The 25330-nt window shown below is 32.8% G+C and overlaps 3 protein-coding genes and 1 pseudogene across 3 annotated transcripts; 1 reads left to right on the top strand and 3 right to left on the bottom strand.

The window, feature by feature from the left end:
* Window positions 1-133: 133 nt before the first annotated feature.
* On the bottom strand, window positions 134-2984 carry LOC110644008 (probable serine/threonine-protein kinase PBL7; annotated as a pseudogene).
* A 7677-nt stretch (window positions 2985-10661) lies between these two features.
* LOC110644009 (F-box protein VBF) lies at window positions 10662-12266 on the top strand. Its single transcript, XM_058146952.1, has 3 exons — window positions 10662-10962; window positions 11286-11404; window positions 11502-12266. Exons 1-3 carry the CDS (start codon window positions 10678-10680, stop codon window positions 12019-12021), a joined length of 924 nt encoding a protein of 307 aa, XP_058002935.1. The 5' UTR covers window positions 10662-10677; the 3' UTR covers window positions 12022-12266.
* A 5540-nt stretch (window positions 12267-17806) lies between these two features.
* On the bottom strand, window positions 17807-18436 carry LOC131180071 (secreted RxLR effector protein 161-like). The gene has a single exon (XM_058147674.1). It carries the CDS (start codon window positions 18434-18436, stop codon window positions 17807-17809), a length of 630 nt encoding a protein of 209 aa, XP_058003657.1.
* Window positions 18437-22271: 3835 nt separating this feature from the next.
* On the bottom strand, window positions 22272-25056 carry LOC131180070 (DEAD-box ATP-dependent RNA helicase 3, chloroplastic-like). The gene is made up of 6 exons (XM_058147673.1): window positions 25019-25056; window positions 24446-24722; window positions 23544-23921; window positions 22754-22897; window positions 22561-22656; window positions 22272-22418 (listed from the first exon to the last, which is right to left on the bottom strand). The coding sequence occupies exons 1-6, from the start codon at window positions 25054-25056 to the stop codon at window positions 22272-22274; spliced, it is 1080 nt and encodes a 359-aa protein (XP_058003656.1).
* Between the last annotated feature and the right edge of the window lie 274 nt (window positions 25057-25330).

Raw genomic sequence — 25330 nt, 5'->3', positions numbered from 1 at the left:
TTTTTTAGTCTTAAGCTTTGAATTTTTAACCTTCTATCAAATATGGTTAGTTTAAGGGGACAAATTGATTTTTATTCAGAATATTTTATATTTAATGCATACTGAACAAAATTAAAAACAAAAAAAAAGGTTAGGAGACAAAAAAAACTGAGAGAAAAGGATCTTAATGGAGATATATTTCTGGAAAAAGCTAAGAATTATGCTAGCCACGCAAATTTTGTGTGCAGAATGATGCTGGTGATCAGATTAAGATCTTCTTGATGAATACAAAATTCATCGTCTGATCTCCTTATGTTAATGTGATCTAAAAAAGAACAATTCTATTTTGTGACTCCCTGCTGCTGTTATAGACAGATGAAATGTTAACAATCTTCACCAGAAACACTCCTATGACTTAATGATACAGTTCCATCATGTGAATCAATGTTGCTGCTGCTATTCTTGCTTGCAGAAACACTTCCCTCGTTAGATTCCCTGCTGCTTTTGTTGCTAGAGGCATTAAGATACTGTGACTCCCTCCTGCTATTGTGACATAAAGAAGCACTTTCATAATGTGATCAACTGCCGTTCTTGCAGCTTAGAGAAGCATCTTTATCCCGCATTTTCTTGCTGCTCTTGTGGCTTGAAGAAACACTCTCTTCCATTGATCTTCTGCTGTTCTTGCTTCATTTTCTGCTATCTTTACTATCACCACTGTCTCTATCCTCATCACTTGATTCTGAGCTATCAACAGACATCAGCTTCATGTTTCTGTTGGGTCATGACTAATTTACTCTGAAGGTGGGATTGAAGGGGCTGGAGCAGAAGGGTTGCTGTCATCACTGGCCACTGAAAGGAAACTTAAAGCCGTTACAACATCACTCATCAGGGGACGGGCTGCTGATTCCTCTTGCAGACACATTGCTGCTATTGCAACTGCCTGATTCAAATCTTTTTCTGGAAATTGCTTGTTAAGAACTGGATCTGCCATATCAGGAAATCTTTTTGGGTCCCGGAATATGGGTTGTGCCTATTTGATGACAAGCATAAAACAAAAGGATAGGCATTATCATGGAAGCTCAAAGGACGCAATCAAGTTATAATATTTTGTTAACAAAATGTTTTAACATAATTACGAAAGCTAAAACCATATATATCACTTACCCAAGCAACTAGATTTTGCTCATCGATTGGTTTTGTGGTGTCTATAGCTCTTCTTCCAGTGATGAGCTCTAGTAAAATAACTCCAAAACTGTATACATCTGATTTCAATGTCAATTCACCTCCTCTCGAATATTCTGGAGAACTATAACCATAGGTTCCCATCAACCTTGATCCTGGTATATTCATCTTGTCCCCAGCAGGGCCAAGCGTAAGAAGTCCAAAATCTGATAGCTTTGGGATAAAATCTTCATCCAACAAGATGTTTGTGGGTTTCAAATCGCCAAATATAACAGGAGGATTGGCCTTATCATGCAGGTACTCTAGGCCTTTAGCAGCACCAAATGCTATTTTCATTCTGGTAAACCAATCTAGTGTCTTTTTTTCTGGTGATACATCTGCAATTAAATTAAGTGATTCTTGACAAACTATCTAATTTTTACAGACAAAAAAAAAAAAAAGCAAACTTAACAGAACAACAAAACAAGTAATACTGATTATAATATAAATAACTCCAGCTCCAAGTACAGGCAAAAAGATTACCAAGGAGATGATCTTGTAAAGAACCTCCTGAAATGAAGTTATAAACCAAAAACCGCTGATCCCCATCAGCACAATACCCGACAAGATCAACAAGATTTGGATGGTGTAGAAGACTTAGCATCAGAACCTCAACTAGGAATTCCTTGTTCCCTTGCAGTCCACTCCTGTCAAGCTGCTTTACAGCCACTACCTAAACAAAACTGAAATGTGATCAAAATACAAGCTTCTAATGATCAATTTAGAAGGAATAGAAAAAGCTTGAGGAAGTTGAAATATTCTAAAACCTGCCCAGTTGAAGCTAGTGTCCCTTTAAAAACTTTTCCAAATCCACCTTCACCCAACAAACATTCCTGACGGAAGTTTTTTGTTGCAGTAGCTACCTCACGAAAGGTCAATGCTTGTGCTGCAATATTTTCAGTGTCTACTTGGTTAGCTTCCCCTTTTCTGTTTTCATCTCCCGGTTTTTGCCTCCTAGATTCTGCACAAAGAAAAACACAACGATGATTCAGGGTTCAGTTGCAGCAATGAACATTTTGAAGCTTTTACAGGTCCAACATCACAATGTGGTTTCGGGTTCGAATTATCTTGGGTAATACTTGATTGATGAAATGCGTCAGGAAGAAACAATAAATCGACTACAAGATTTTTGCCATCCTATGAATCGTCTAGTGGCGCATTAGCCGTTAGACAACTAAATAATCAAGTGACTGTCTTATAATAAAGGAATTGCCTTCCTCACGTATTTGATATGTTAAAAGAAGCAACCGAGGTAGGGATGAAAATTAAGCATGTATATGAATGCTAACATACCAACGGATTTGGTGTCAGTGCTATGACTAGCAGACGATCCATTCTCTCTCTTGGCAAGCGATTTCCTGCTTTTCTGTGATTGGAAGCACGGAAAGCAATTCATTTCTTGATCCTATTATGCAGCAGCAGCAGCAGCAACATCAACAAGGACTTGCAGAGGCCAGAAAATGTGAATTGCCTTGCTAAAAAGAAGAAGAACATAGGAAAAGCTGGAGAAGGGAAAGGGAGAGGTGGGTAGAGAAAGGGTCCTTCAATAGAATCGAAGGACCCAAAGGGAGACAGGATTCAGCCAAAGAAGAAAAAATTTGTTGAAAGAAGCCATAATTTTTTGGGAGGGCAGAGAAAATGAGAGATTTTTCCTTAGACCTCTCGGAGAAAAAGAAGGAGAATTGGTTGGACGCTTTGAGATATGGCTTCCCCAAAAGACAGGAGGTCTCATTGTATTGTAGGAAAATCAATGGCTTTCCTGCTGCTTATGGAGAGAGACACCCTCCAACCGTTGAACACAAGGATGGAATTCTGCCATCCGAATGCTATGTTAGCCGCAATATCAATACACTTCAAGTATATATGATTATAACATATATTTTTTAAATATTATTTTAAAAAATAAAAAAAAAATATTTTTTTCTATACAAAAAACATTTAAGAAATTTTTTAAAAATAATTATTTTATAAAATAAATTAATTTAAACAAAATTTATATGATAAGATATATAATTTTGTAAAATTTAAATTTTTTTAAATTAAAATAATTTTATTTTATTTTAAATAAATAATTATAATAAAATATTTAAATAAAATGCACGACATTTTTATAAAGTAATGAAAGGTGAAATATTAAAAAAAGAGAAAAAATTTTGGAAAATCTTATATTTCCTAAAAAAACTTCATTTCTAAATAAAAATCTCTATTTGTTATTATGTTTAGAGGGTTAAAATTATTTTTTGAATAAAAAAGTATCATTTTATATTAGATTAAAAAAAATAATTTAAAAAAATAATTTTATTATTTTAATATTTTTATGATTAAAATTTATTAAATTTAATTTTAAATTATTTTTTAATACTTTTTAATTAATATATTAAAAAAATAATAATTTTTTAATAGTAATTCCAATAAAATGCTAAAAGTCCTAAATTTATTACTTTAAAAAACTCATATTTTACTTTAAAAAAAATAGTTTCTCAATATAAATATTGTTGTTTAAAACCATAAGATTTAGTTCCGTACACAAATTGCTCCAAATCCGTCCCGCCAAATTTGGAACTCATGTGGTCCCCGCGCCAAACCAGGCTTGAGTGAAATTTTCCTTATGAGGCCCATTAAAATCCTAAATGGGCCGGTGAGGAACTGATTTTCTGCTGCATTTGGGCCTAATAGCATAATTTTAGCCTCCAACTTTCCAATTTTATCATCATTTAATTAATTAATTTCAAATGTCACATAAAGTTAATTAATTTTCATTTTCATTTTAATTAAAATACAATAAAATTTCCATAATAACCAAATAATTAAAAAAAATAAATTATCAATATGTAATTTTAGAATGTTATCAACTATTTGTATATGAATTTGAAAATATTAATTTTATTAAGAAAATAAAAAAAAATAATTAAAAAAAATAGAGTAGTATACCTTCTAAAGAAGAAAGGTAATTTGATTAGAAAAATATAGACATAAAAAGGAGATGCTATAGATAATTATTTAATGCAAAAGTTTAATAGAAAAATTTTAATAAAATGAAAAAAAAAAAGAAGATGTTTAAATGGCCCCAATGGAAGTAAAGAGATTGAATGAATGTCCATGAATAGCTTAAAAAAAAAAAGAAAGAGAGAAAGGAAACACATGCAAACCAATTTGAAGCCACATCAGAAAGTAAAACTTCTTACCAAACTTCATTTACATAAAGATCTTTATCTCCTTCTTCACTTTCCAAGCTGTTCTCAACTTCTTCTTTTCAACATTTTGTTTTTCTCCTTCCTTTTTTAATTATATATGTAGGGAGCTAAACCTAATTCTCCTAAATACAATTAGGGGTGAGCAATCGGTTCAAACCGAATCGAACCGAATTGAACCAAATTAAATTATAAAAACCGAACAATCAATTTTAGAAACCTAACCGAACCGAAATTGGTGAAAAATCGAATCGAATCGGTTCGGTTCAGTTTAAACCGATAGGTTTGATTTTTTATTATTTTTTAATTTAGGCTTGATTTTCAAGTTATTTGGTCTAATTTTAACTTTGGTTTGAACCTAATTACCATTAATCAATGAAATTAAACAATTAATATATATATAATTAAATATAATTCATAAATTTTCATAAAAATAAATTAATTCAAAAATCAATTCGGTTCGATTTGACTATATAAATCACTATTCGGTTCGGTTCGGTTTAACCGATTTTTTCTATTCAAAACCGAACCGAACCGAACCGAAATAACCGAAAATTTTATAAATTAAAACCGAACAGAATCGAACCGATTAAATTTTAAAACCGAACCGATTGAACCGAATTGACTCAGTTCGGTTCGATTTTTCGGTTTGAACCGAATTCTGCTCAGCCCTAAATACAACCTCTTTTATGTTTTTATTTAATTCATTGCCTCTTTTTCATGCTCTTATTGACTATACAATAGTAGAAGTGTGCATTATTTGGTTATAATAGAATCAAACTGATGAAATTCAATTATTTAACTATCAGCTAAAAAAGGAAATGAGAATATGCTTTTTATGTCGTTGAGGCATGCTCAGAATTTAGTAGTTTAAAACATTTGAGTTACTTGCTTATGTGATATGAGATAATGATATTGGCCTCAATTCTTCATTTTTTTTACACGATTCTTTGGTTCAAAATTAAATTTAAGATATTGTCTAACTTTTCTCATTGATTTCATAAAAAAATCTTTTATAGTTTGAGAGATATCGCATTCATTTTTAAATCTATTTAGTCTTTATAGATCCTAACAACTTGAAAACTGAACGACAGTGGAATTAAGCCATCTACTTGCAAAGCAGCTACCTCTCCATCCTTTTCGGTATTAATGGTGATCATATTTTGTATATACCTGATACTTTTAAAAACATAATTTCTGTATCTAATTTGACTAGTAATGGATATAAATTTTATTTTCTAGATAATGTTTATAATATTTATTTTAGAAATAAAATTGTTGGTATGGGCTATTTGCAAGATGGTCTAAATTTGGTTTTGTTTGGTTTTTTATTAGTAATAATAAAAATTTTCAAATTTTTATTATTAGTTCATTTATTTTTGATTTGATAATCAAACTAACTAAAATGACCAAATTTCTGTTAATTAATATATTAATTATAATTTTGTTAATAATATATTATTTATAATTATTATTTTTATGATTTTATAATAATATTTAACTTGTTATTTTATTAATATTAAATCATATTTATTATTTATAAATAAAAAATTAAATATATTTCTATTAATATTTTATTAAATAAATAATATATATATATATTTTATAACACCCATAATTTTTAAATTTATTATTTTTGGGTAAATATTGATATTTTATTTTATTTGAATTTTAGGAAATTATTTGAAACTTTTCGAATTTTAGAAATCGGGTTTGATTTTTCGAAAATATAAACTTTAATGATTTTTAAAAATTAATTTAAAGACCACATGGTAAAACTAAAAATATATTTGGAGTCTACGAATTTTTTTGAGTTTTCTGGAATTTTTTTCGAAATTTTTGGACCTCGTTTTCGGTCCCAAGGCAGAGTAAAAAAATTTAAAATTTTGTATTCTGAATCGAACCGGTAGAATTGAATCGGACCGGATCAGACCGATGGAATCGGACCGGCATTTCTTCTTCCTTTTTCTTCTCCCCGCGCGCGTCCTGACATTCCTCTCTCTCTCCCATTTTCTCTCTCCTCCCACCCCAGCCCGCCGGCCAGCAGCCTCCCCCGCCACCCTAGCCCGCCCGCGCACCTCCCCAGCTGCCCCAGCTCGCCGACCACTACCTGGAGCCCCGGCAATCATCACATGAAGCGACGCGACGCGACGCGCAAGAACACCACTTCATCTTCCCAGCCAATCTGGCCACCATTTGGGCCGGGTCTTGTGCCCAAACCCATCTACTCGTCGAGAGTTTTCCATAGACACCAAGAACACCGAAATCCATCTAGCGGTTTGTCCAATTTTTGCCCGGAAAGTTTTAACCTATTTTGACTTTTGGGCTAGATTTCTCATAAACCGTGAACCCCACGAGAAAACCGAGAGTACCAGAGAACTCCACTCGTCGAGAGCTTCGCGGAGATATAAATTTCAAATTTTTTCAATGCCATTGTTCGGTGAGTCCCATGAAACTTCGTAGTATTTTTCTGAGTATTAAATGAGCTTAGAAAATTTCGTAAAATTTATGTACTAACCCCCGTGTTTTAGACTTCATGTTGGTATCTTCAATTCGCGGAAATTCGACCGTTGTCCGGGTCTGTGAATTTCCGGTCAGACAGACTGATTACCGAAAAAGTCTCCGAATTGGATTGAGATTTTGGCTACCCCACATTGTCAAATGTCCTGAGCAAGTCGCCGAAGTCGGAATCGGCATAGGTAAACCCGAACTTTACTTTTTTATAATTTTCTAGTACTTAAATGAGATTAAAAATCCATAAATTATTCGTGGTAGCTCAGAAAATTATGATTCTTTTTGCAATAGCCTAGTAATATTGCTAAGGACTGCAGGGCAAAGTTTTAGAGTTTTTAGAGCTTATTTGGGCAGTTTTTGCAAAAATGATCAATTATAAGGACTAAACTGTACATTTACATATTGTGATTAAGGACTGTTTGGATGGGCCCAGGAGGGGCTGTGTGATATGATTGAGTTGCGGGTGTATGGTTGGTGAATATAAAATTGCGTTTTGAGCCCTTTTTGCAGGTTGGGTAGGTCCTAAGTATAGGGGAGACTCTGTCTGATTTTCGACACGACTTAGGACGTATTTGGTTTTTTTTCTTAAATTGTATTGAGTCAAATTTATTAAATGATTGTAATAAAATTGTTAGGTGAGTCAGGACAGACTTCTTCCTCCGCTCAGCCGCCACAATGACCGCTGTCAAGTCTGTGAGTAAAATATTAATTTTAATTGTAATTTTGATATTATTATATGTTTAAGCATGCCCATGCATCATTTATATGTATATATCTATGTAGTTAAACTCTAGGCACGTTTTATGTTGCATTCACAACTGTTAAAGTGCCATGTATGTTGTTGTGGTAATTTAGAGCAGTGTGCGTGCGTTGGCGTGAGTGTGATGTGGTGTTGACTATGGATAGGACGGGTAGACACGGCTTGAGATCTTCGCTGGGACCCAGTCCTTCGGGGTAGACACGGCTTGAGTTCTTCGCTGGGACCCCGATTTGGTTTATTAAGCGAAAGGCCGGCTTGAGTTCTTCGCTGGCACAGGTTGGATTTAAGAGAGCTTTATAGGGGATCAGCTCCCATATATTATGATTGATATTACTAGGTGTGTGAGTGCTCCAAATTACCTTTTTGATGTTATGATGTTAAAATATTGCTGATGTTGCATTTCACTCTACAGGTGCATTAGTTTTAGGTAGTTATAGAGATTATGGTTGAAATTGATATTTTACTCTCTGAGTCGAACGCTCACTCCTGTTCAATATTTTTCCAAGCCACAGGAGGATATTTTTGAGGTTAACCTGCTTTTCTCCCTTGCATGTCATTTAATAATGTTTGTATAATTCTGTTAACTTCTAGAATTTCTGCATGTGTTAGAAGTATTTATTTGATTTGGGTCTATAATATTATTATCATGTTGGACCTGTAAACGTATAATTTTATGCATGTTTGATGGACTGGATGAGGGAGCTGAGCTCCCATTTATTTTTATGACATTTGAGTATGTGGAGGGTGAGCTGAGCTCCCCAATTGATTATATATTGTGTTTACAGGTCAGGTGAGTCAAAAACTCCCCGTTGAAATGTCCATTTTATGGTCGGATTCTGCTCGGTTGATTTCTTGAAATTGGGCCCAAATGGGCCTTAGAGTTGGATTGAGTAATTGTTAGGCTTACTACGAGCCTCGAGGGCTTTAGGCTGGCCCAGGTCCTAGTGCCGGTCCGGCCCATAGGTTGGGTCGTGACATATTTTATTAATTCAGTTATAACTGATGACTAACTGAATATTTTCAATTAGTTTTGATCTTGTTCAATTAATATTTTTAGAATTGATTAATAATTTGATTAGCTGAAAATTCGATTCGATTCGATTAATCAAATGCTCACACTATACAATAGTACAATATATATTTTCTTCTGAAAATAAAAAAAAAGAAAATTATCATTATGTAAAGAAAACATAATTACATTAGAAATAAAAAAAAATGTTCATATTAAATTATATAATCTCATAATTTTCATTTGCCAGATCAATTTTTTTTTTTAATTTGAAATGAAAAAAAAAGCCTTTTAAATATTATCTTCTCAACTTGATTGTTGATTAAACACAATCTTTTTTAATTTAAGTCATTCTCATTCAAATATTATTGAAAGATGTAAACTTAATTTTTACACAATCACAGGTTGTGTTTGAAATAAATAAATTAATTCAAATAATTTTATTAGAGAATTTATGAATTTAAGATAAATTTTAAAATGAGAATTTTATTTAAATTTTATTATTTGAAATAACCTATAAATGAAATAAATATCTTTTTTTATATTTTTTATTATTATTTTATAAAAAAAGCATAATTTAAACAGAAGTATTTTGAATTTTAATAAAATGTTTAATTAAATGAATTAAATTTTCATAAAATATATCTTTCTTTAAATTAATTTATTTGTTTTCAAATGATTTATTTTTTATTATTAATTTATTTGTTTTCAAATGATTTATTTTCATAAAAATAAAAAAATTGATTAAAATTTTTTTTATTTATTTCAATTTGTTTATGATAGACTTTTTAAATGCAACAGTGATAATCAATGTTGATGTAAGTTTATAAGTTTGTATTTTAAATTTATAATAAATTAAATTTAATTAAATGAATCCCCCGCTTGTTTCTAATTGTTCTTCTCTGAATTAATTAATAATGTAAAAAAAAAAAAATCCCAAACGCACATTTGATGACGCGTCCCGTCATGCTGTCTCGCGTAGACACCTAATATCGTGCTTTCCTTTCGCGGTCCCACTTTGCCTTTTAACACAAACGGCAAAGATCGCATGACTTTTTTTTTTATTCTGTTTTTTTTTTTTTTAAATCTTTTTCTTAAATAATATTAAAATATTTCACTTTTCTTTATTTTTTCTTTACCCAATATTCACATTCAATGTGCTCTACTTTCTGTGGTGGTGGCCAGGTTTTGATTTAAATTAAAAATTTAAATTAAATTAAATTAATTTGACTTAATTGATTTAATTTTAAAATTTAATTAGTTTGATTTTATTTTATATATTTCAGTTCGATTCGATTTTAAAAAAAAAATTAATTAAATCGAATCGAATTGAATAGTAATTTATATTTTCAAATCGAATCTAATCGAACAGAGTCGATTTTTGAATTGATTGATTTTTATAAAAAATTTATGAATTATATTTAATTATATATATATTAATTATTTAATTTCATTAATTAATGGTTATTAGGTTCAAATTAAAGTTAAAATTAGATCAAATAACTTGAAAATCAAGTATAAATTAAAAATCAATCAAAAATCAAAACTGATAGGTTTAAACTGAATCAAACCAAAATAGAACAATTCGATTCGATTCAATTTTTTACCTATTTCAATTTAGTTCTATTTCTAAAATACATAATTCAATTTTTATAATTTAATTCGATTCGATTCAATTCGGTTCGAACCGAATACTCACCCCTACTTTCTACTATTAAATTCTCAATATTTTTTTATTGGTTAAAATGCTCAAAAATTAAATTAATAAAAATATTTTTTAATTAAAATAAATTATACAAATATATATTTTCATATACATAACATAAATATATATTATTAATTTTTTTAAAAAATAATTTTTATAAAATAATTATTTTTATTTATAAATATATAAGCACTCCTCTAAATTTTGAAAAAGTTCCTTAACCGCTAAGCTTTCCTTCGTCACCTTTCCTTCCTCCCTATATATAGAGTTCGACAGGCTCGTTGTCCTTTATCTACACATGGCAGGGAATACCGGTGGAGATATGTCCGTCTTACCTGAGGACTGCGTAGCAAACGTCCTGTCGTTTACGGATCCTGGGGATGCAGCCAGGTTGTCTATGGTCTCTTCCACGTTCAAGTCGGCAGCGGAATCCGACACCGTTTGGGAGCAGTTCCTTCCCCCAGATTATCGCTCTATTATCTCCCAATCCTCTGATTCTTCTCTCTTGGCCTCTACTTCCTCCAAGAAAGAGCTCTTTCTCCGTCTCTGCGACAATCCTATCCTCATTGATGACGGCAAGAAGGTACTATATTCTTTTCGATTGTACATTAGTTAAAAGGTCTGTCCTTTTTATTATATTTTATATTGGGTCAATTTCGAATGTCAATGTCACTTAGTTATTTAGTTTATGGAGATTTGATTATGACATGAACCCGTGTAATAATCCTATTTGTCCTAATAATCATTGCTCCGTTTGTTCGTCATGTAAAATTTGAATTATTCTCTGCTTGCAATTTCCCTTCTAAAATTGGCTTTGTGATGCTGCCCTTCCCTTCAAGAGGCTGTAAGATCATTATCTGCTATTATATATGCATGGATATTTAATGTTTCCTCTGAACTAAACAGAGCTTTTCACTGGACAAATTGAGTGGGAAGAAATGTTACATGCTTTCTGCGAGGGACCTCATGATCGCATGGGGTGATACTCCTAGATACTGGAAATGGACTTCTGAACTTGAGTCCAGGTTTGTCAGTCTCTCCTGTCTTGCATCCATCCTCATCCCCTTTATTTCATTTGCAAAGATTAAATGACTATATATTTATATTATGAAATTTGAACAGATTTGCTGAAGTAGCTGAGCTTATTGGCGTGTACTGGCTTGAAATCCGTGGTAAAATTGATACTTGTATGTTATCCCAAGACACGCTCTATGGAGCTTACCTTGTGTATAGGACAACTGCAAGAACCTATGGATTTGAATACCAGCCTGTAGATGTAACTGTGGGACTTGCCGGTGCTGAAGGTTGTAAGCGAAGTTTTCATTTGGTTGCAGAAAGAGAGCAGCAGGAGAAGCAGCTATGCCAATTTTTGTCGAGCCAAGTCGGGTTATTCTGCCACAGCCGTGCATCGGGGTCGCAATCACCTGCAGTACCAACCGGAGAGAAGAACAATGGTCAATATCCACAGAAAAGAGAAGATGGATGGTTGGAGATGGAACTTGGCCAGTTCTTTAACAAGGATGGTGAAGAAGGGGAATTGGAAATGAGCATTATGGAAGTGAAAGGAGGTGATTGTAAAGGCGGGCTTATTGTTCTTGGGATAGAGATTAGGCCGAAAGAGGATGCATATGAAAAGAAATAAGCTTGCATGGGTCTTCGCTTTCCACGTAATTGTCAATTTGTGATTTTACATTAATTCACACATGAAGCAAGAGTCACCTGCATCTCAGTCGAGTGCTTCTGCTGGTGAATGGTGATATTGACTCAGGCCTGCTCATTTAGAAGTTCTTCTTCTGTTAATTTAACTCTTATTTCTATTGATCGTATGGCATTGTATCTTTGTTGTACTAAGTATCAATATGTGATGTTAAACTTGTTCCGCGAAAAGCTGCTTTTGTTTTAGTGTTTATTCACTTGCACAACGTAAAGAAATTATGAAATACACTTATACGAGTGAAAGAACACATACTTGAGGTATATTTTACAATTTATTTTAATATTATTTAACATTTATTTTTTATAATAATTTTTTATTAACACAATAAATTTTATTACATAAATAAAATATTATTATATTATGAAATTTATTAATTTCATCAATATAAAATTTATCGTAAAATTTAACTATAAACTAGCAAAAAAATATAAAAATCATTTTAATCATTCTCATTTTAAAAGTGTTATACATAAATTACTAAGCGTCTGTTTGGTTCAACTGTTAAATACAACTGATAACTGTTAGCTGTTACTGTTAGTTGATAGCCGATAGCTTGTAGCTACTGACGGCTGATTTATGTTAACTGTTTGGTAAAATTATATTTAGCTGTTGCTGTTGATATGTGAAATGACTTATAAAGATATATATTATATAATTTATTTTATTATTGAAATAAATATAAAATTATAAATTTATTATATTGTATTATTTATTTTATTATTAAATTAAATATATAATTATTAAATTAATATATTATATCATTTATTATATTATTAAAATAAATATATAATTATCAATCTATTATGCTATATCATTTATTTTATTATTGAAATAAGAAAATATTTAATTTTTTTAAAAAAATAATTAAATAACTTTAAAAATATAGATAAAATAATAAAGTAATTATTTGTTGATAAAGAAAAAACTTATAATTAATTTTAAATTTTTAGATATAAATAAAAATTTTATATTTTATGCTATTAATAAAAAATATTTTAACAAAATTAAAATATGTTAATTAAAATGTTAAAATTATAAATAAAAAAAATATAAAAGTATTAATGATATTAATTTTCAAGTTAAATATAAAAGGATAATATGATTAAAATAAAAAATAAAATCAAATCAGCTATTAACTGATGAGAAACAGTTGTAAAAATAGAGTTGATACAGATTGAAGCTGATGAATATCATATCAGCTACACATCAACTATAGCTTTATTTTATTAAACTTATCAAATACTCTGATTCACCTATTTAAGTATCTATTAACTATCAGCTATACGCAACAGGTGAACCAAATACCCATTCAGTCTGCTCATACTTGTTTTTGAATTTTAAAGACTCGAGAATGAGGCAGCGAATGTTTAAACATTGGATTAAAAATTAATTAAATATGAAAATGACGATATAGCAATATACACAAGGTTGGATATATTTCCATTCAAAATTTTATTTTATTTTATAAGTACGTGTTTACGATTTAAAACTATATCTTAAAATATTAGTATTAAATAATATAACACACAGTATATATTAAAATTTAAATATTATTATATATTTTAAAAATAATATATTTCCAAACAACGATAGATAATTTAAAAATCTAGAGTATATATATATTTTTAATTTTCAGAAATATAATAGGGATGGTAATAAATAAAATATTTTCAAGTATTTGATCTAAACGAATTTTATTATGTTAAATTTAGATAATATATAATTAAATTTGAGCATGTTCGAGCTTAAGAATAATATTTTAATATCAAATTAAGTTGAGTTTTCTTTTTATCAGAAATCAAGTTGAATTTAAATTTGATGTATTGAATACATTATTTGAATTTGTTAATATAAATAATTAATTAAATATTATATATATATATATTAATATCTACAAATTATATATTTATATTTTAAATAAATAAATTTAAGTATTTTATAAAATTATTTGATTTTAAAATATAGATTATTAATAAAAAAATAACATATTTTAGATATATTATTAATCAAAATAATAAATTAAAAAAGGTTGGAATATTATTTGGATAGTTGTAATAGTTGAGTTTGGAATGAACATTTAATTAATTTCGGATAAAATTGAGTGAATTCAAATTTTGGAAATATTAATTAGATTTAAGTTTAAATATGGTAATTTTTTTTAGTACTATATGGTAATTTTTTTTAGTACTCTATCTGTTGTTATAGCACAGTCATGCCAGTGAAAGATATATAAGCTAAATAATTAACAAAATTCAAATATTTATAAATTTTTTAATTTTAATAAAACTTTTTAATTTTATCAATCTAATTAGGGGTGTGCAAACGGTCGGTTCGGTTTCGAATCGAATCAAACCGATAAAATCGAAAACCGAAAATTAAAAATTTTTAAAACCGAACCGAACTGATTGATAAGAGAAAACCAAACCGAATCGAACCGATAAATATCGGTTCGGTTCAATTTTAAATAGATCAAACCAAAATTTATAAAATTTTATATTTTTAACATTAAATATAAATAATAAAAACATAAAAACAAAAAAAATTAGAAATCAAAACTAAAAAATCTTAAGGTTCGGTTCAGTTTTCTTTGATTTCGGTTCGGTTCGATTCAGTTCGATTCAATTCGGTTCAATTTTTTTAGATTTCCTATATATATTAATAATTTTGGTTCGGTTCGATTTTTTTAATTTTTTTTATGAAAACAACCGAACAGAACCGATTAACTAAAATTATTAAAATTATAAACCGAACCGAACCAATTGAATTTTAAAACCGAATCAATTGAACCGAATTCAATCGGTTCGGTTCGGTTTTTCGGTTTAAACCGAAAACTGCTCTCCCCTAAATCTAATCTCAAACTTTTACAATAGTTCAATTCTAGTAATTAACTTAATTAGATTACTTAATTGATATAAATATTTCAATATTTGTTATTAATATTAGTCAATTATTTTAATTTTTTTATTTTAGTAATTATTTCAAATAAATTAAATAAAAATATTATTTTATAAATTAAATAAAAATATTATTTTACTTAATCAAATATTTATTACTTTGAAAATTACAATCAAATTTATTTTGATTATATTATTTATTAATGTTTTATGTTTAAACATTTGAATTTTTTTATTTGTTAGAACTTAAATTAAAGAAAAAATATGATAAATATATGAATTTATGAAAAAAATGAAAAATTGAACCTATATCTAACAAATCACACTAATCAAGAAAAAGTATTTTGTTTTGGTTCCACCAATTTGCTATCAATTTAGAAACACTCTTCCCAGGATCTATCGTAGGAAAAGGATCTGAGAGCATGAGATATGGCCTTTTTACGTTGGGGATCACAGAGTTATTGTACAATTGGGTTCTTGAGTGTCATGAGCTCCCAACTGTGCAAATGATGGAGCATATTCACTATCAGTAGCCATCTTTGTTTAACGATTGACATGATTTTGGAATGAGGTGGACTTCAATTCTCGTTCCATCTATGGAGAAGCGGATTATGGAGGCAATTTCAGAAGCTTGTTGCTATCAAGTCCTACGCGCAAACGAAGTTGAGTTTGAGGTTGTATCAACTGAGCGCACAAATATTGTGAATATTATAAGTTGTGTGTGCTCATCTTGCCTTTGGCAGCTCTGTGGTTCACCTTGTGCACATGCTGCTGCAGCAATTATTTCTTGAGGGCAAAATGCCCTATTTGCAGAACCCTGTTTCACAGTTGCAAGTTATCGGGACACTCACTCACAGATGATAAATCCTATTCCGCATAAAAGCCTATGGAGGGAACCAGATGAGGGAAATGAGGGCAGAGGTGCCAAGGTTGACATCACAAAACGCCGCCCACCCAAAACTCGCCGGCCTCCTGGAAGATAAAAAAAGAAGGTTCTTCATGCAGACAGCTTTAAGCGTCCATGTCCACGTGGCAGCACCACATTTTGCATTTTCTATCCATGGTTTGATAGAACAGTTTAGGCACTATAACATTTTTCTCTTACAATTTCGGACAGGTACCATAACACTTTTTCCTGTCTCCTAACACAAGAAAGTTTTCTTTTTAGACAACTCGACTGAAAAAAGTTTTAGATTCGATGTATGTGCACCTTCTATCTTAATACAGGGATCCCACCTTTCTAAAATTAAGTAAAAATTGACATTCTATTCTAGTAAAGTATTATTTTTTAATGCTACCGGTCCATACAATAATTCTCCCTCAGTTAATTCTTCTTACTAAATGAGTAGATAATTGGTACTAGTTGAACGTCAATGAATCCATAACAAGAGTTCCTTGTTTGAATAATCTAGTAAAAGAATATGTTACAACCTAAAAGAATCAAATATTTAACCGTATCACCGCCCAAATAAAATTCCGTTAAAATGGATTTCACTTTCCAATCAGCCGTTGCTAACTATTTCTGGGAGGGAGAGGGAAGAGGCGAGAGATGGAGAGAGATGATAAAAATTTCAGGTCCCCCAACTGCTTCCTTGGGAAAGTTACAGGTTGCAAACAAAATAGCAGAACAGGAACTCCCAGCAGCAACCTGTAATTTGTTATGTTTGATGACAAACCTGATTTATATGGGATCTGAACTAAAAGGCTCTCTTGGTAGGACAATCTGATGCTCTGTGCCCAGGCCGCCCACAGTTAAAACAAGCACCTCCAAAGCTTCTCTCGCACACATCAAAATATACCGTCAGTTTGTCAATAAATCAATGTATATTTGATCAAAATTAACTTTTATGTTAACAGTCTACAAGAAATACATTATCAAATCCCTTAAACATATCAGAACATGAAAATCAAATAAAACCTTGATTAGAAAAAACCAGAAGCCAAGAGGAAAAAGCCAAAAAAAAAAAAAAAGTAGCAACAAAGATTAGAAAATCATCGGTAGCAGCATCAGGCATATACAACTGTTATCAATCCCATTAAGGTTACTGAAGCTAAAACAATTGAAATTCCTAATCTTATTTGTATAGTGGCTCAACACAAGATGTCTTGGTAAAGATTGCTGGCCCACTTTTGTTTTACCCCTTTGCTATACTTCACACTAATTCTCATGTCTCCATTACTGTATCGGAATTTAGGAAAGAAAAAAAAATGTTTCCATGTGCCTTAAATGTTAATCATCCTAGCTATATATGGGAGAGACAGCATAAGAAGCACTATAATAATAATAATAATAATAATAATAACAGAACCAACAAACAAAAAAGCACCAAGTTTCTTATGCAGTATTACATACCTATCTCGAGGCGAAGACCTGCTTGATCTGCCACCGTTAATCAGCCAATCATCACTGCTGCTTCTTGAATAGCTCCTGCTTTTTGAATAGCTTCGGCCACGTCGCTGTCCACGCCTATATGTATCTTCATCATCATCAGAAAAATCTTGACCAGTGTTAACAACAAAATAGTAGAGATAATAAGGGAACAATACAGATTTCTCTTTTAAACTCTTTTTGTGGTGATATCTTTTAATGCAGATAGCACACCATTTATATATCAGTAAATTGACAAAAAAAGAACTACAAACTAGGAGGAAGTGGCGATAATACCTCATGTTATTTCTGATCAGTTCTAACTAAAAACTCCTATTATCTAGCTGGTGTTTGACTCATTATTAATAATAACAAGTAATGCAGTAAAATAAAAAATAAGAAAAACAAGTTTAATTTTTACTTCGTCATTCACTCCCCTTAAACTTGTTCATTCTTTCTGACCAATTGTCTTCATTCCTAACTTCTCTCGAAGCTCTTCAAACCGTTGTCTTCCCAAAGGTTTTGTTAACATGTCAGCCAATTGAATTTCAGTATTCACATACACTAACTCAATGTTTCCAGCCTGCACACAATCACGAATAAAATGATAGCGAGTGTCGATATGCTTACTCCTATCATGATATACTGGATTTTTAGCAAGGGCTATGGCTGACTTGTTGTCCACTTTAAGAGTTGCTCTTACTTCTGTATCTTCAACTGCACTAATCACTTTGCTTAGCCAAATCCCTTGACAAGTACCTGCCGTTGCAGCGATATATTCAGCTTCGCATGACGAAAGCGCTACAACTCTTTGTTTTTGCGAGACCCAAGTTACTGGACTGCTGCCAAGAAAAAACAAAATTCCAGTAGTGCTCTTCCGGTCGTCAATATCACCAGCAAGGTCACTGTCACAGTAGCCAACAAGACTCATATCTGGTTGCTTCTTTGAGTAGACACAACCACTGTTCAAGGTACCTTTGATGTACCGAAGAACTTGCTTTACTGCTGCCATGTGGGTTGTTGTAGGCTTCTCCATAAACTCGCTTAAAACACCGACAGAAAAGTGATATCTTGTCATGTATTAACCAGATATCTAAGACTTCCAATTAAGCTCCTGTACAAGGTTGCATCAACCAATGCTTCACCATCAACAACTTTACTCAGCTTTGTTCTTGGCTCCATAGGAAGCTTACATGGATTGCACTCCCCTACTCCCATTTTCTCCAAAATCTTCTTGGCATAACCTGTTTGACAAATGGAAATTGAGGTTGTAGTTTGCTTAACCTCAATACCAAGATAAAAACTCAACAAACCAAGATCAGTCATATCAAACTTCACGTGCATTTACGATTTGAAGTTTTCGATGACATCTTGATTTTCTCCTGTTAAGATAAGATCATCTACATAGACACCAACTATCATAAGTTTTCCTTCATCTTTCCTTTTATAGAGAGCATGTTCATGTGGACATTGTTTAAAGCCGAGTGCCTTCAAGCATCCATCAAGCTTCGAATTCCACGCCTGGTGTTGCCATAACCCATATAAAGCTTTATGTAGTTTTAAAACTTTATATGGATTTCTCTTGTCTTCAAATCCAATTGGTTGTGTGACATAAACATCTTCTTCCAATTCACCATTTAAGAACGCTGTTTTCACGTCCATATGATGAACCTCCCAATCCTTTTGTGCCGCAATTGCCAATAAGACCCTTATAGTTTCCAATCTTGCGACTGGTGCAAACACTTCGTTGTAGTCTATGCCTTGTTTCTGCACATAGCCCTTTGCCACTAATCTGGCTTTGTGCTTCAAAATCTTGCCATCTGGGTCTTTTTTCAATCTGTACACCCATTTCAAACCGATTGGCTTGTGACCCTTTGGTAATTCAGTAAGTTCCCATGTACCATTTTCCTGTATTGAAGTAATCTCCTGTTCCATTGCTCTTCTCCAATTTTCATTCTTAGAGGCCTCTTCAAAAGAGGTGGGTTCCTCCAAAGAAAGAAAACATAAGCTGGCTTCTTCTATTTCTCGAGTATTGTCGTAAATCTCTTGAAGAGATCTGTATTTCCGTGGTTCACTTGAGCTGGAACTAGTGCTCGAGCTTTGAGATTGCGTACTGGATGAGGAGATCGGAGTTCCAATTTCAGAAGGAGTCTCTGGATGAGGATTTACTGCTTGTTTGAAATTTACAGTAAATTCTCCGGCTTCCTTGATTCTCTCACCTGAATCATCATTCCACTGCCATTTTCTTCCCTCTTCGAAAGCTACATCACGACTCACAATTATTTTGTTTCGAATTGGATCAAATAACCTGTAAGTTTTAGACCCAATTTCATAACCAATCATTATCGCTTGATTGCTTCTATCAGCTAATTTAGTAAGATTGGGAGTTACATCTTTTACGTGTGCTACACACCCAAACACACGCAAATGATGTATATTTGGAATCTTACCGAACCAGGCTTGATAGGGAGTTGCTTCAGAAACACTTTGCGTAGGAGCTCTGTTCAAGATGTAAACTGCCGTCTTTACTGCTTCTGCCCAGAATTTCGACGGGACCTCCATGCTTTTTAACATACATCTCGCCATCTCTACGACGGTTTGATTTCTACGCTCCACTACACCATTTTGCTGCGGTGAGTATGGAGCAGTAAGAAATCGTTTAACTCCCTGTTCTTCACAAAATAATTTGAATGCTGTGGAAGTAAACTCTCCTCCCCGATCGGTTCTGATTGCTCTTAGCTTTTTATCAGATTCAGTTTCAACGAATATCTTGAATTTCTTGAAATTAGCTAGAGCCTCATCCTTGCTTTTCAACATATATACCCACATAAATCGGGAAAAATCATCCACCAATAACATGAAATAATTATTACCTCCACATGTTGTTGGTGATATTGGACCACACAAATCACTGTGAACAAGCTCCAGGGGTCTGCTTGCTCTGAATTCTGTTTGTTTCGGGAATGAAGTTCTGTGCTGTTTCCCCACAAGTGCACCCATCGCATAGCTTATTTGCTTGATCAATACTGGGCAGTCCTTTTACCATGCCTTTTCTACTGAGCTTTCTCAATGAATCAAAATTAAGATGACCGAATCTAGCGTGCCATGCCCAAGATTCATTGTCTAATTTTGCAAGCAAATTTATTGGTGTAGCAAGCTTTAAGTTTGCAATGTAAAGCCGATTTGCTCCTCTCACAACATCCACCACTAGCCTGCTCCTCCTGTCATACAACTTCAGGTGTCCACTGCCAATCACAATTGAGTTTCCTGCTTCATCAAGCTGTCCAAGACTTATAATGTTACTTTTAAGCCTTGGAATATAATAAACATTCTGTAGAGTTGTGTGTTCAGTATTTTTGCACTGAAACAAGATTGAACCTTGTCCACAAATGCTAGCCATGGACCCATCACCAAATCTCACTTTACCTGTAATGGTAAGGTCCAATTCTACAAAGCAGCGTTTTTCACCTGACATGTGGCTACTTGTACCAGAATCCAAATACCAATTACTTTCTTTTGTTTCGGATTCATTGGTATTTTCTTGCAGCATAATTATCTCAGACTCCTCTGCTGGTAAAAATTCTGGCACACACGTTTCCAGCAGCAGCAAGGATGGTCCTTCGTTTTCTTGTGTTAAATTGGCCTTTTCATCTTTTTCTTTCGTGGGACATTCTGAGGCATAATGTCCCATTTGGCCACAGCTATAACACTTGATCTTGCTCTTATCTTTCTTTTGCGGCTTTGACTCATCATCACCGCTTTTCCGGAAATCGCTGTTGCTTCTTCCTCTACCGCGGCCGCGTCCTCGGCCTCGACCTCTGCCCCCCTTTCCACCGTTGCTATTCTGAGCTTTTATGGAAGTGCTGCCCTCCTCTCTGGCCTTCCATTCAGCTCTTGTGAGAAGGACCGTTTCAGCTGAACTGCCTCCACAACCGAGCAAACGTTCTTCATGAGCCTTTAGTGATCCAATTACCTCCTCTACCGATTTGGTTTTTAGATCACTAAATTCCTCTATGGCTGAAACTATCTGCAGAAATTTTGAGGAAGTAGAACGCAACATCTTCTTGATCACCTTTTCATCTTCAACTGGTTCACCAAGGCTTCTTAGTTTATTGACAATGATGGTGAGTTTTCCAGAAAAATCTTCTACAGTTTCTGAATCACCCATCCTCAGTGCCTCGAATTCTCTCCATAAAGTTTGAGCTCTAACCTCCTTCACCTTCTCTGCACCTTGGTTCATAACCTTCAGAGTATTCCACGCTTCCTTGGCAGTCTTCTTGGCCCCTAGTTGCAGTAAGGTATCTTCACCTATACCTTGATAGATAGCCGCCAATGCCATCTTGTCTCTTCGTTTATCAACTAGACCTTCAGACTCGATTGGCTCCCATACACCTTGAGCCATCATAAACACTTCCATTTTAATAGCCCATGCTGCATAATTGCTCTTTGTCAACATGGGATATTTTAGCGTAACCGAGCCCTCCTTCTCTTGACTCGACAAGCTTTCTCTGTTTGAAGTATCGCTGGAAGCATCCTCTCTTTCTTTCTGCTCTCTTTCTCTCCTTGCTCTCTCAATCTCAAGGTGAGACATGTTTCAGGCCTTGATCGAAGAGGCTCTGATACCAAATGTTAACAACAAAATAGTAGAGATAATAAGGGAACAATACAGATTTCTCTTTTAAACTCTTTTTGTGGTGATATCTTTTAATGCAGATAGCACACCATTTATATATCAGTAAATTGACAAAAAAAGAACTACAAACTAGGAGGAAGTGGCGATAATACCTCCTGTTATTTCTGATCAGTTCTAACTAAAAACTCCTATTATCTAGCTGGTGTTTGACTCATTATTAATAATAACAAGTAATGCAGTAAAATAAAAAATAAGAAAAACAAGTTTAATTTTTACTTCGTCAACCAGCACCCCTACCCCGGGAGGCTCTAAAACCTCTCTGGGCCCCCCTACTGCCTCTGGCACTACTGCCCCTAGCAGATTGATCTCTGCTAGAAAACCTGCCAAAGTAATCACTGGGAGGCCCATCATCTTGTAATGAAGGCAACTGCAAGTAAGTCAATAAAACATTTTATTACCTTATCAGGTGGCAATGTACACAGATTTTAGTAATTATGTATTAGCCATTTAAACAGTATTGTGTTCACTGTTCACATAGAAGATGATGAGAAAGGGACCCAAAAAAGAACCTTTGTGATTTTGGAAATATTGTTTCCAGGTGGTAATTGCTTATTCAATAACTCTTTAGCAACCTCCTCTGGAAGATCAAAAACTGCCCCTTGAATCTGACCAAAAAATAAATAAATAAATAAAACCTTACTCATTTTGAAGAAGCCGATGCATCAATCAATAAACATTCAACTCAATATAGCTAAACCATACCTTTTCATCAGCAATTAAATATATTTTTCCAACTTCGTCTGCTGCAGCAGTATAAACATCAGAAAGAAAACCAGGGACAGATCTAACAGACAAGTATCCTCTAGAATAACTTGGATCCCGTGTCAACTGCAATGTTATCCATCCCTGAAATAAAAGGGTCCAGTTCAAATTATTTGCAGGAGACTACAAACATTGACTAGAAATTCAAAATTGCAATACAAATAAAGAAAAGGAACAAGTATAGTTTTACAGGAAAGTAAAACATAGGTTTGAAGTACTACACTGATCACTGGCATTGCACAAAGTTATTTCCTTGTGCAGTTCTCTTCTAAGCATGTTGATGAGAAAACAGTAGCAAGTCTATTATAGATTGTGTTTGCATGGGTGTGTATTTGAATGAATTTGGGCATGACATTTTAGTTTAAATTGCTTAAATGGTGCTTACAATGGATATGATTTGTTTGGTTCATTAGTGGAGATAGATACATTACACCACATGAAAACTTGTTTAGTAGCGGTTGCAAAGTCATAATTTCAAATGCAAAATACTTTACAAGTCCGAATCTTAATTTACTATATGCACAATTTGAACCTAAAACTCAAATTTAAAATCCTGATTTTCATATTCCTTATCCAGACCTAAGTATATAACGCTGGGAAAGCTATGCTATCCTTAAATGTAGTATCACATAAGTTCAGAATTTAAAATCCAATTTCACAAGGAAAAAGCCCACAAGACAAATCAAAGACTTGCATACTACGATTTAAAATTTGATAGCTGGAGGTTTACCTGCTCATGGTTAATGAGAGATCGGGATGAAGGAGGCTTGGAAAATCCACTCAAATGTGCAAGTGCAGCGGCAAGAGCACTTGTGCCTTGTCCTTTAATCAATTTCTGGGCAGTTGGGGTGAAAAATTCAACGGACTCGGCATGAACTCCATTTAGAGTCGCAACCACTTGCTCAGCTGATGACTCCAAAACTTGCTCAGTAGATGGTGGACTAACAAATTCAAACTTGCACCCCACATCACGCTCAAGAGATCCAACTGTCCTCCTTTGACTGCTACTGAACATCAGAATGGCAGTACCTTCCTTGCCTGCACGTCCAGTACGACCAGACCGATGCACAAAAGTTTCAGGATCATTGGGAAGTTCATAATGGATAACCTGGAAAAAGGTGTGAACAAGGCTAAAGGTTATTATCATTTTTCAAATACAAATAGAACTTGAAAGTAGGAGGAGTGAGATTTTAAGGAAATGGAAATCTTTCCACAGAAAAGTTCTTGTATGTTGCAAAAAGATCAATATTTCTTGGATAATACCTCAGGTGACCTCATGAGTGCATATTCCTTCAAAAGCTTACGCAGCTAAATAATAAACTCAACATGTTCTCTTAACTAATGCAATGAAATGTAATTCTACTGCATACACGAGTTAATCTTTAATGACTACTATGAGAAGAATTTCCTAGAATCAGATTTTTAATTGAGAAGATATTAACTAGTTTCACATACCATTCTTAAAAATTTTTAAAAATTAATAAAAAAAAACTATGGAATTGTCCAAAACCTTGTTACTAGTTCAACAATATCTTAACATGTGCAATACCGTCAACTAAAAAAGTTTAACATGCTTCAAGGAAATGGGAAGTTCCTAATACAAGGATTACAAAAGCAATTTCTTGACCTTACCAAATCAACATTTGGAATATCAAGCCCACGAGAAGCAACGTCTGTGGCAACAAGCACTGTAAATTTTCCTTGCCGAAAGCCATTTAAAGTTCTCTCTCTCTGGTGCTGAGATATATCTCCATGCAATGCCTCAGATGCTAATGCCATCGAGACTTCATCAGCTTCTCGTTTAGTCTGAGTAAAGATAATAGTCTTCCCACCCTTTGCATAAACCTGAACATAATGGCAATATTCAATTCTTCCATTGATTTTTCCCAAACAATGATCAATACCAAGCCTAATTGAATTAATATAAGAATTGCAGTAATGAGCACAACGGGTATATTACATGAGAAAAGAACAACTGCCACAGATTTGAACGTGTGCATTTAACTTGAATATGTAACAACAGATAATTAAATTAAAAATCAAAGTTTAGTTGTTTAGAAAGACAAATAAGAATAAAGGAACTATAAATGAGATTTTGCACATTTGTACAAGTAAATCTTACTCTCCTAGTAGTGTATGACTCCCTTTATGTTGAAGTACATGACCATATATTGCTAGCATTGTTTTGGACGCTTCGTGACCAACTGGCCATGCTTCCAAAAGTCCAACTTCTCAATGTCCATTCCTTGCATATGGTCTGTGGTGTCCTCTTAATCATAAGAAGGTAACCAAGTCAACCTAAGAATTTTCTTCATTCCCAGGCTAATTTATTTCTTAACAAGCAATATTGACATTGTGAACAAAATCCTTCTTATGCCATCCTAATGCTATGTTAGCCGCAATATCAATACACTTCAAGTATATATGATTATAACATATATATTTTAAATATTATTTTAAATTATTAAAAAATAAAAAAAAATTCTATAAAACAATTAACAAATTTTTTAAAAATAA

Source organism: Hevea brasiliensis, chromosome 5, assembly GCF_030052815.1.
Source record: "Hevea brasiliensis isolate MT/VB/25A 57/8 chromosome 5, ASM3005281v1, whole genome shotgun sequence".
Classification (NCBI taxonomy): Eukaryota; Viridiplantae; Streptophyta; class Magnoliopsida; order Malpighiales; family Euphorbiaceae; genus Hevea; species Hevea brasiliensis.
This window is presented reverse-complemented; position numbering and strand designations above follow the sequence as displayed.

Excerpts from the sequence above, each read along its gene's own strand:
- LOC110644009 (XM_058146952.1), top strand. The coding sequence starts at position 10,678 with ATGGCAGGGAATACCGGTGGAGATATGTCCGTCTTACCTGAGGACTGC. Across the intron at positions 10,963-11,285 it reads TCATTGATGACGGCAAGAAG|AGCTTTTCACTGGACAAATT; the intron begins GTACTATATTCT and ends TGAACTAAACAG. Across the intron at positions 11,405-11,501 it reads ACTTCTGAACTTGAGTCCAG|ATTTGCTGAAGTAGCTGAGC; the intron begins GTTTGTCAGTCT and ends AAATTTGAACAG.
- LOC131180071 (XM_058147674.1), bottom strand. The coding sequence starts at position 18,436 with ATGACAAGATATCACTTTTCTGTCGGTGTTTTAAGCGAGTTTATGGAG.
- LOC131180070 (XM_058147673.1), bottom strand. The coding sequence starts at position 25,056 with ATGGACATTGAGAAGTTGGACTTTTGGAAGCATGGCCA. Across the intron at positions 24,723-25,018 it reads GACTTTTGGAAGCATGGCCA|GCTTGGTATTGATCATTGTT; the intron begins GTTGGTCACGAA and ends TAATTCAATTAG. Across the intron at positions 23,922-24,445 it reads ATATTCCAAATGTTGATTTG|GTTATCCATTATGAACTTCC; the intron begins GTAAGGTCAAGA and ends ACCTTTTTCCAG.